This window comes from Gastrolobium bilobum, unplaced genomic scaffold, assembly GCF_033153095.1.
Source record: "Gastrolobium bilobum isolate Gb01-03AN ecotype WA unplaced genomic scaffold, APGP_CSIRO_Gbil_v1 utg2831, whole genome shotgun sequence".
Taxonomy (NCBI): Eukaryota; Viridiplantae; Streptophyta; class Magnoliopsida; order Fabales; family Fabaceae; genus Gastrolobium; species Gastrolobium bilobum.
The window spans coordinates 446,215-457,484 of NW_026899212.1; the positions used below are offsets into that span (position 1 = coordinate 446,215).

The 11,270-nt window shown below is 34.9% G+C and overlaps 1 protein-coding gene across 1 annotated transcript; it reads left to right on the top strand.

Annotated features, from left to right (window-relative positions):
• Positions 1–3,547: 3,547 nt before the first annotated feature.
• Positions 3,548–10,667, top strand: LOC133288308 (ABC transporter C family member 10-like). Its single transcript, XM_061486035.1, has 11 exons — positions 3,548–5,593; positions 5,805–6,125; positions 6,212–6,298; positions 6,468–7,055; positions 7,139–7,303; positions 8,507–8,801; positions 8,939–9,153; positions 9,253–9,558; positions 9,677–9,740; positions 9,829–10,068; positions 10,483–10,667. The coding sequence occupies exons 1-11, from the start codon at positions 3,548–3,550 to the stop codon at positions 10,593–10,595; spliced, it is 4,440 nt and encodes a 1,479-aa protein (XP_061342019.1). The 3' UTR covers positions 10,596–10,667.
• The last annotated feature ends 603 nt before the right edge of the window (positions 10,668–11,270 follow it).

The following is an 11,270-nucleotide window of genomic DNA, read 5'->3' on the forward strand; positions in this document are numbered from 1 at the left end:
TTTTTCTTTTTTAATTTATAAAGTAGTAGACAACAATTTCTTCTTCTTTTCTCTCTTTAATTTTGATGTATTTATATTTTATTAATTTTAATAAAATGAAAATAATCTCGAGTTTCTCCCGCAGGTTCATTCTCCAGACCAGTTCGATTCGAATACTATCAAATGATTCAAATCCTATAAAATGCGGCTCTCCGAAGATTTTTTTTTCTGTTCGAGATGCTTATATTAACTCACATTAATGGGAAAAAAGTTTCCGATTTTACTGTAGATAACTTTATCTAATGTTCATCGAAATGATGTTATTTTGAGATTAAAAAATTAGAGTGCTAAAGATTATTATAATTCTAAAATAAATTAAAATTACAAAAATAACATAATTTCTGTCCCAAAACACGTCGTTTTGATGAACATTAGATAAAGTTATCTAAAGTAATAGGAGAAAAAACAAACCCCACATTAATATATTCAATAAGCGAAAAAAGAACTCCCATCTCTTATTCTATATTTAGGCTTCCAAATAGCTTTAAGCGGCCACCGATTGAAACTCAAACCCAAACATTGCAAGTAAAATATGCCCACTTTGAAGGTCTTGTTTTTTAATTTTGTTATTGCAGAAAGTCGTCATTTGAGAGGCAACCCTAGTTCAAAGTTCAAACAGATATATCATGGTACTCTTAAAAACGCGCAAGCACATGAATATAGCCTTAAACAAACCACACAACAAATAAAAATTTAAAACCAGGGTCTTTTCATGATTTAATTCAAATTAAGGTAATGTTAATTCAAAACCAGAGATATACTGTAACATCATAAATGATGATCATATCCGTTGCCTCTTAAACCGCAATAGTCTAAAACACTTCTGTAGATGTAATTGCGCCTACATTTTGTTTATCTCTAAATTGGGATGAAATTTTATTGTGCTGGGTTGGATAGCTAGTGATAATCCTTTTGAAGAGAAGCTTGTGCATATAACCTCTTTCAGAGAAGAACTTGTATTTTATCCTCTTAGGGCAAAGAAATAGTGTATACCTTCAATGTTTATTAGAGATAACTCTTGTAATCTCATTATTTATATAGTGGAAAATTTTCTGAATTCATGTCTTATGGTTTACTCCTATGTATTAGGAGAGATTTTCACGTTAAAAATTTAAAACGTACTGTGTGTTCTTCCTTTTTCTTCATCTTCGATTTTTTGCTTTTTTATTTTTTATTTTGCGATTTTGACTGACCTGCCAACAGATTGACTTCAAAGTGCCGAGGTGGTACACTCCACTTTAAGACCTATCACCTCCGCCCTGATATTTGAGGGGACCCATCCCAACAATAACAATACTCCATTACCGAGGCTCTTTCACTTCCGTTGCAATTGCGATCAAAGTGTCACTTTTTAATAAATTTTCTATTCAAATACAATGTGTAATACTTTTTACAATATTGAGACGTGTCATAATTTGTTACGAATTTTGTGGCCAATAATTTTGTGACATGTGATCATATAACATATCAAATTTGCTATCACTGATAGGAAATTATGACACATCAGTATTTTTATGTAAAAATGTGTCACGTATCATACAATCATTGAGGAAAGTAATTTGCTACAGTCATACGAATTATATCATGTGACAGTTTGGTAAAAAGTACTGTTCACGTGACATTTAAATAAATTTTTTTGTTAAAAATAATATTTTGATCATGCTTCCCCTACCTTTCCTCTTAGTTGCCAAATTTTTGTATTATTATTCCATTAATACAAAAATCATAAAAGATAATTCGAGACTTTGTATTATTATTATTATTATTATTATTATTATTATTGTGTGAAATTTTTATTCCAATATTTTTTTTTTGGGATAAATTACAAGTATCATTAACAGAAGACAATTATGTTCAAATCGGTAATATCCATATCATTTGTATTCCGTTAATTGTCTCTTGAAACGTCGTACCAAATTCAGGTTCGCTTTTTTCATCTTCTCTGATTAAAACTTTATGACCAGAGTGTGAAAATATAGGAAAAGCATTCAATTTTCACATGATTTTATTATGTAAATATATTTTGTTTATAGATATTCTGAAATTTTAAAGAAATATGGATACAAATTTTTTACGAATTTCACATCCGAAAACACAAATTCAAAGGTGAATGTGTCGGACAACAAAACAAGAATTCGTGTAATTAACGTGACACACGTAAAATAATAATATATGATATGAGCAGTCTGAGCTGTATCTTTTAGCAACCATTGCAAACATACACGTAATTTGAATAAAATACGACATCGTCACAGGTCAAATACTCAGAGAGACTCAGTAATCAATAATATATAAACACCTTAAACAGATATAATATAAATTATTAAAAAACTGTTGAGTTGAATTGATGTTCCATCCTCATCATTATTTAACCATTTTTTAGGTGAATTGGTTGTTTTACTTACCGAATAGAAAAAACAAAAAACAAAAGCATTAATTTATGACAGCATACACGTATACACTTAGCTCTATTTAATGTTCATGCCACTGCACCTCCTCCCTCTTTTATCAACTATTCATTATCTTATATCTTTGCTTTCGTTATCATCATACACGTACATTGTTTTTTGAGAAACAACTTGTTCACAAAATAAACAAATCAGAAGAAAAGAAAAAGGGTTAATAAAACTTACTAATATTGGTTTTGTTCTTTAAACGCAGAAGAATTTATGTATTTCGAGCTTCTTCGTCTGTCACTGGTTTGTTTTTTCCTACACGGCTGTGCATTCTTGCATGTTTAAATGCATTGTCTGTGTGGTTCCATATTCTTCCCTTTAACCATGCATTCATCCTATGTTTTTCTGTGACTCACCACACTTCCATTACATATGTACTACAGGGCCACTTTAAGTTAACGTTTCTTTTGGTTCTTTTCTTTATTTAGGCAAGCACTACACTTGAATCTTATAATTGTTCCCTTCCTACCTTTTTCTTTTCTGAAGTGAATGATTTTGAGCGCGTGAGCAACGTGCCTTGGACTGGTTCAATATGATAATGCTGAAACTGGTTCTTTTGTAGCTTTGCATGCATTGTAAGGTTTTTGAGAAGTTACATCACAGAAAAGTTACATCACAGAAACACAGTGTTCTTTTGAACACTTATTGCCCTTTGAGGTTTGCATGCCATGATCATATCTACTCCTCCTTGTAGTTGGCTTGTTGGCGTCTAACTGTGTATGAAAATTCTCTTTTTCCAAATTAATTCCTCGTACCTTTGGATTGGATTATTTTGCGTCCAAAATACCTTATAATCAAAATTTTGAAGAAAAAAAAAACGACTATTCTCTAAAAATTAAGCAAATCCAAATATGGTATGAATAAATTGTTCATAGAGTAAATATTCTTTTATTGTCTATGTTAACACCTTTTACAAGCTTGTTGAAGACCCCTTTTTTTCCCCAAGTTTTTGTAGAAATTTTTTCTCAGCAAAGGCATAATATCATTTTCCCCCTTCAATGTTACAGAATACCGAGAGTGAGGCTTTGAGCAGCAAGTAGTAGACAAAGAAAATGGAAGGGTTTTTGAGCATGTTTTGTGGGGAACCTGATTGTTCAGAGATTGGAGGAAATCCTTGCAGTTATGATTCCAAGTTTTGGAAAGATCCTTCCTCATGTATCAACCATTTGATGATCATTTGCATTGATGTGTTGCTGATGATTATGATCTTATTTACAATCATCCGGAAGTCTTCACAGAAACCATTTCAGGGTCTAATCCGGGAGCAAAGTTATTCAAAATGGCAGCTACTGTCTGCCATATCCAATAGCTCTTTGGGGTTGATACATTTGTGCTTAGGCATTTGGCTTTTAGAGGAGAATCTGAGGAAAACACAAACCGCTTTGCCTCTTGATTGGTGGTTGCTAGAATTCACTCAGGGTTTGACATGGTTGTTAGTGGGTTTAACAATAAGTCTTCGGCTGAAACAACTTCCGAGAGCATGGTTACTGCTGTTATCTGTTCTAATTTTCTTGGTTTCTAGTATTCTCTGTGCTTTATCCTTGTTTTATGCAATCAGAAGCAGAGAACTGTCCCTGAAAGTAGCTTTGGATGTTTTATCCTTTCCGGGGGCAGTTTTATTGCTATTATGCATTTACAAGGAATCTAAGTATAGGGACACTGACAGAGAAATTGATGAAAGCCTTTGTGCCCCTCTAAATGATGAGTCCAATAAAAATGATTCCGTTAGCCATGTCACCCTATTTGCCAGAGTTGGATTCTTCAGTAGGATGTCATTTTGGTGGTTGAATCCATTGATGAAAAGGGGTAAACAGAAAACGCTTCAGGATGAAGATATCCCAAAGTTGGGGGAGGCAGATCAAGCAGAAAGTAGTTATTTGCTGTTTCTAGACCAATTGAACAGACAAAAACAGAAAGAACCATCATTGCAGCCATCAGTTTTAAAGATAATAATTATGTGCCACTGGAAAGAGATCTTGATATCAGGATTCTTTGCATTGCTAAAGGTAATCACTCTCTCATCTGGTCCTTTGCTTCTTAATTCTTTTATATTGGTTGCTGAGGGTCATGAGAGTTTCAAATATGAAGGTTATGTATTGGCCATATCACTGGTCTTTACAAAGATCATAGAATCCCTATCACAAAGGCAGTGGTACTTCCGCACCAGACTTATTGGACTGAAAGTTAGGTCACTGCTTATTGCAGCAATTTATAAAAAGCAACTGAGGCTAGCCAATGCTGCTAGATTGAAGCACTCTAGTGGCGAGATAATGAACTATGTGAACGTGGATGCTTATAGAATTGGAGAATTTCCCTATTGGTTTCACCAGACGTGGACAACAAGCGTCCAACTATGTATTGCATTAGTAGTACTTTTCCGTGCTGTTGGGCTAGCAACAATTGCCTCATTGGTGGTGATAGTTCTCACTGTGCTTTGCAATACTCCATTTGCTAGGTTACAGCATAAGTATCAGAGAAAACTTATGGAGGCACAAGATGAGAGATTGAAGGCTAGTTCTGAGGCTCTTGTGAGTATGAAAGTGTTGAAGTTATATGCGTGGGAAACAAATTTTAGAAATGCTATTGAGAGATTAAGGACTGTGGAGCTCAAAAGGTTGTCTGTAGTGCAATTGAGAAAGTCATATAGCAACTTTCTCTTTTGGTCCTCACCTGTTTTGGTCTCTGCTGCTTCCTTTGGGGCTTGTTACTTTCTTAATGTTCCTTTACATGCAAATAATGTTTTCACTTTCGTGGCAACTTTACGCCTTGTTCAAGATCCAATTAGAACCATCCCAGATGTCATTGGAGTGGTCATTCAAGCAAAAGTTGCATTCGCCAGGATTGTAAAATTTCTTGATGCACCTGAACTGCAGAGTGAAAATGTCAAGAAGAGGTGTTTTGATGACGATATCAGGGGCTCAATTTTAATCAATTCTGCAAACTTTTCATGGGAAGATAATGTATCAAAACCAACACTGAGAAACATAAATTTGGAGGTTAGACCTGGGCAAAAGGTGGCTATATGTGGAGAAGTTGGCTCGGGCAAATCAACTCTCTTAGCAGCAATTCTCAGAGAAGTTCCTAATACTCACGGAACTGTAAGCATTTTAATCCCTTGTATGCTTATATAAAACACTGCAAAACCTTGTTATACCTTAATTGGTTATAACATGGGTCACATTACCACTTTTCTACCAGCTTTAGTTAGCATATAAATTCAACTTATGGAGTTCATTTTTTACTGTCCTTGTATTTCAGTAGTAATATTAGTATATTGATAGATATCTGATTCTCTTTTCTGAATTACAGATTGAAGTTTATGGGAAGTTTGCCTATGTTTCTCAAACAGCATGGATACAGACAGGTACAATACGGGAAAATATTTTGTTTGGATCAGCTATGGATACTCAAAAATATGAAGAAACGCTTCAGAGGTCTTCACTAATGAAGGACCTTGAGTTGTTTCCTCATGGTGATCTCACTGAAATAGGGGAGAGAGGGGTTAACCTGAGTGGAGGTCAGAAGCAGCGAATTCAACTTGCTCGTGCTCTGTATCAGGATGCTGATATATATCTCTTGGATGATCCATTCAGTGCTGTTGATGCACATACTGCCACAAATTTGTTTAATGTAATGAAAGCTTCTTTTCTTCAGATACTACATTCATATCTCTTTGTTATTTGCCTTTTACTGAAGACGGCTTTGAAAAATCTCAGGAATACATCATGGAAGGACTTGCAGGGAAGACAGTCTTACTCGTGACTCATCAAGTTGATTTCCTTCCAGCCTTTGATTCTGTTTTGGTAATTTCCTTAATCTTAAAAGCACTGGTTATATACATCATAGTTCTTTCTTATTCTTCTCCTGCATATATTAAATAACTGTAGATTTGTGGGTTTCAAAGTTATGGTTTTCCTGATCTTTTGCTTCTTCAAAATTATGAATGGACAAAAGTTATTTCCTTATTTACAGCTTATGTGTGATGGAAAAATCCTACAAGCTGCTCCTTATCACCATCTGTTGACCTCAAGCCAAGAATTTCAGAACCTTGTTAATGCTCACAAGGAGACTGCTGGTTCTGACCGGCTTGTGGATGTTAGTTCTTCCCAGAGAGTTTCAAATACTGATACAGAGATTAGGAAAACATACACGGAGAACCAGTGTGAAGCATCACAAGGAGGTCAATTAATTAAGCAAGAAGAGAGAGAAAAAGGAAACAAAGGATTCAAGCCCCACTTACAGTATCTGAATCAGAACAAAGGATACATATATTTCTCTGTGGCTTCTCTGTCTCACCTTTCATTTGTGATTGGCCAGATATTGCAAAACTTATGGATGGCTGCTAATGTTGACAATTCTCGTGTTAGCACGTTGCAATTGATTGTAGTGTACTTGTTGATTGGGTTTATTTCAGCATTTTTCTTGTTCATCAGAAGTCTTGTTGTAGTTGCTATGGGTCTTCAATCATCAAAATCTATATTTTCACAGCTAATGAACTCCCTCTTTCGTGCACCTGTGTCATTTTATGACTGCACACCTTTGGGAAGGATACTTAGTAGGGTAAGCATATTAAACATTTTTTTTCCCCTCGCAATGAAATGCAGTGAAAGTGCTAATGTTTTGACTGTTATTTCCTTGTTTAGGTCTCCTCGGATCTAAGCATTGTCGATCTTGATGTCCCTTTTGGCCTTATTTTTGCTGTGGGAGCTACTACAACTTGTTATGCAAATCTTACAGTTTTAGCAGTCATTACTTGGCAAGTCTTGTTTATCTCTATACCAATGCTTTATATAGCAATTCGCTTGCAGGTATTGAACAGATTCTTCTATGATTTGGTGTCTGCTTTCTATAATTTACATTGACAAAGCCGTGTATTTTAAATACGGAATGCTTATGTTTTGACAGCAGATGAATAAATGATGAGAGAAAGGTTTCTCCTTTTAAAGGACACAAGTCATGTTATTTTAATTTGTAACAGTATGTATTACGGATATTACATAATTATAATATGAAAAAAAAAAAAAAAATTCCTTAATCACTTCAGCTAACATAGAAAGAGAAAAAAAAATAAAAATTCATACTATAATTATATATTACTCGTATTACATAATATTAAAATGACACAACTTGTATTCTTTAAAAAGACACTTAATGCATACATGATATAGACTAAGGGGTTTGATTTTCTCATGTTAAATGAGAATTCAATTCTCATGTTGTAGAGATAAAAAGTATGTGGGACTCATGTGTTAGAAAAAATTATATGTAGAACCCATGTCAGCACGGAAATCGAAGGATGTGTAAGAAAATTTGAATTCTCATGTTAAATGAGAATTATAAAACCCATAGACTAAACTTTAAAACCAGTATGATTCCACAATTCTATTTTATTAAGTTTATTCAATGAGGAAAATTTTTAAGTTTATAATAAGGGTTCATCTAATCTCATGTTGCATGAGAGAAGATATCTTATGTTGTAGACACACATGTGGTGGGCCCCACTATTTCGATGAGTCTATAAGAGATAAAACTACTCTTATGTTGTATAAGAGTAGTTTTTTCCTTATAATAATAAAGAAAATAATTATCTCATGTTGCATGAGATAATTATCTCATACAACACAAAATAGTGGGGTCCATTCTTTTTTCTTTTTTTGAAAAAGTAGTGGATCCCATAATCTTATCTCTGTTGCATGAGATAATTATCTCATGCAACATGAGATTAATAGATCCTGATAATAAATGCGAAGTGTCAGATGTAGTACAGGAAATGGATGATGAGGGTGAGAAATGGATACACAAAGTTTTGTTATCTAGAAAGCAATCATAAAGAAAATTCGCAGCATGATTAATGCAAGTTATGATGATCAATCACATCATCTCATTTTTCAAAGGAGAGGAAAGAACCCGGGTGCCACTAACTAGTGTTCTAACACAGGAGCTCATTTTTTTAGAGAGTTTAAAATATTCTTTTCTGGAAACAAAAACCTAATAAGAATTTTATTTTGCAGAGATATTACTATGCCACTGCAAAAGAATTGATGCGGATGAATGGCACAACAAAATCCTTCGTAGCTAATCATCTTGCTGAATCTATTGCTGGAGCTGTGACAATAAGAGCTTTCGAGGAGGAGGATCGTTTTTTTGTGAAAAATCTTGATCTAATTGATGTCAATGCTAGTCCTTTCTTCCATAGCTTTGCAGCTAATGAGTGGTTAATGCTAAGGTTGGAAACAGTCAGTGCAATCGTTTTTGCATCCGCAGCACTTTGCATGGTGGTACTTCCACCTGGGACTTTCACCTCTGGTGAGACTTCAGTTTCTATTATCATTGAAATGTAACTTTTTGTGTCTTCTAATAGCTTACAACCGCATGTTTTTGTCAAACTATAACATTATCTCTCATATGCAAGTATTTCATCTCAACATCTGATGTTATTCCAGGATTTATTGGCATGGCTCTCTCTTATGGCCTTTCATTAAACTCTTCCCTAGTATTTGCAATTCAAAATCAATGCACTCTAGCAAATCAAATAATATCAGTGGAGAGACTAGATCAATATATGCATATACCAAGTGAGGCCCCAGAAGTAATAGAAGGCAATCGTCCCCCTGTGAATTGGCCATTTGCAGGAAAAGTAGAAATACATGATTTGCAGGTAAACTAATTGCAGGTTATTTTAAAACTTGAGGCATGAAGTTCAGAAAACTTGGGAGTTCAGCTGAAGTACAATATTTTTTTGTTGATACTAAAACAGATACGATACAGGCCTGATACCCCACTTGTACTCCGTGGGATCACATGTACATTTGAAGGAGGGCATAAGATTGGTGTTGTTGGCAGAACAGGCAGTGGAAAGTCCACTCTTATAGGTGCTTTATTCCGTCTAGTGGAGCCAGCTGGTGGAAGAATCATAGTTGATGGCATAGACATTTCTTCTATTGGACTTCATGATTTGAGGTCACGCATTGGTATTATACCACAGGATCCTACTCTTTTTAATGGCACAGTCAGATTCAATTTGGACCCGTTATCTCAACACTCTGATCAAGAGATATGGGAGGTAATTAATACCTTGTTTTTCAGCATGTGTTTTAGTTAATAACTAGTGGAAATCTTTCTGGTAGTTTATCTCTGCTTTGCACAGCACAAAGTGGACTAATTGTAGTTTCAATGTGAAGGTTCTTGGGAAATGCCAGTTGCGAGAGGTTGTGGAAGAGAAAGAAGGGGGCTTGGACTCCTCAGGTACACTTTCAAGCTCTTGTTGCAAAAACTTTGCAGGGATCAATTCTTGTCTAATTAACTAAGGAGTATTAACAAAACTGTGATACAGTTGTTGAAGCTGGGGCAAACTGGAGCATGGGACAACAGCAGTTATTCTGTTTGGGGCGTGCTCTTTTGAGGAGAAGTCGGATATTGGTGCTTGATGAAGCAACTGCATCAATTGATAATGCAACTGATTTGATTCTGCAGAAAACAATTAGGACCGAGTTTGCAGATTGTACTGTAATCACGGTAGCACACAGAATACCAACTGTGATGGATTGCACTAAGGTTGTTGCCATCAGTGATGGTAAGTTGCATCTTAACTAACTCTTTATCTAATTTCACCACATACTCTTTCATACTAATCCATACATCTTGCTAATGTTGACCTCAAACAATCCTGTCCTAGCAAGTGGACAAGGTAAGATTACAAATAAGGTAGTAGTTCTACTGCATACCATGAGAATTCTAATATACCCTTTGGTTTGACAAACAGAAAATACATGTTTATATTTGAGCAAAAGGGTCTAGTTGAGTTCACCTAGTTAGAGTGGGTAATAAAATATGAAAGTAGTTCTTCTGCACCAAAATGTGAACCCACAAGATATGATCTAATTGATTTTGCATTTATACTTCTATAACATAAAAGATGCGACTAAAGCATTTGATCCTTTCGTTGTTTTCATCTAAGAAAATGAAAATTGTGTGATTGTATTTTCAGGAGAACTAGTAGAGTATGATGAGCCAATGAACTTGATGAAGAAAGAAGGATCGCTGTTTGGACAACTTGTCAAGGAATACTGGTCTCATTTGCAGTCTGCAGAATCACGCTGAAGCTGGAAAACTTTTTTTTTTTTTTTTTATGCAGCCCTTGTGTCTCTTTCTATGGCATCATTAGCAAGAATGTGTTAAAATGTTATTATATAAGGATAAACCGTGAGGAACTAGAGAGTTTCAAACCAGAAAGCTGCAATATTTACTACCAATGAATAAACTATCCAAATTTATCACATAAATATATATATTTAACGATATCAACACCAATTTAATTAACCATTCAAAGTCAAGCCAAATAAAATGCCATGCTAAGATAAGATAGATAAATAAATAAAATGCACGCTTACTTTACCCAGACAAATAAGAGTACGAAGAAGCACACATAACATTACCGTTTGTTGGGGTTTCAATTTCGATCTCTAAAGTGAGATTTTACGTTAATCTCAATTTTCCTTCTCTAGTTGTTCGGTGAGTCTCTCGTTTACGATCACTGCCGCACGCGACGGATGGAACCTTTTGCTTTGCTTCTTTTCGCGGAAAATCAGCGGAATTGGGAAAAACGGAATGAGATTGCCGATGAATCCTTCGCTTTTTGTCTACGCATGCAAGAAAGCAACATTTTTTCACTATTGTATGGAAAAAAAAGAAGGGGGGGGGGGGGGGGGGGCGGGATTTCGCAACCTAACTACTAAGTTTAATCCTTTCAAAATTCAAATACAAAATGATACTGTT

Coding starts and splice junctions, on each gene's coding strand:
- LOC133288308 (XM_061486035.1), top strand. CDS start 3,548: ATGGAAGGGTTTTTGAGCATGTTTTGTGGGGAACCTGATTGTTCAGAG. Junction 6,126..6,211: donor CTGCCACAAATTTGTTTAAT/GTAATGAAAGCT, acceptor GAAAAATCTCAG/GAATACATCATGGAAGGACT. Junction 9,559..9,676: donor CTGATCAAGAGATATGGGAG/GTAATTAATACC, acceptor TTCAATGTGAAG/GTTCTTGGGAAATGCCAGTT.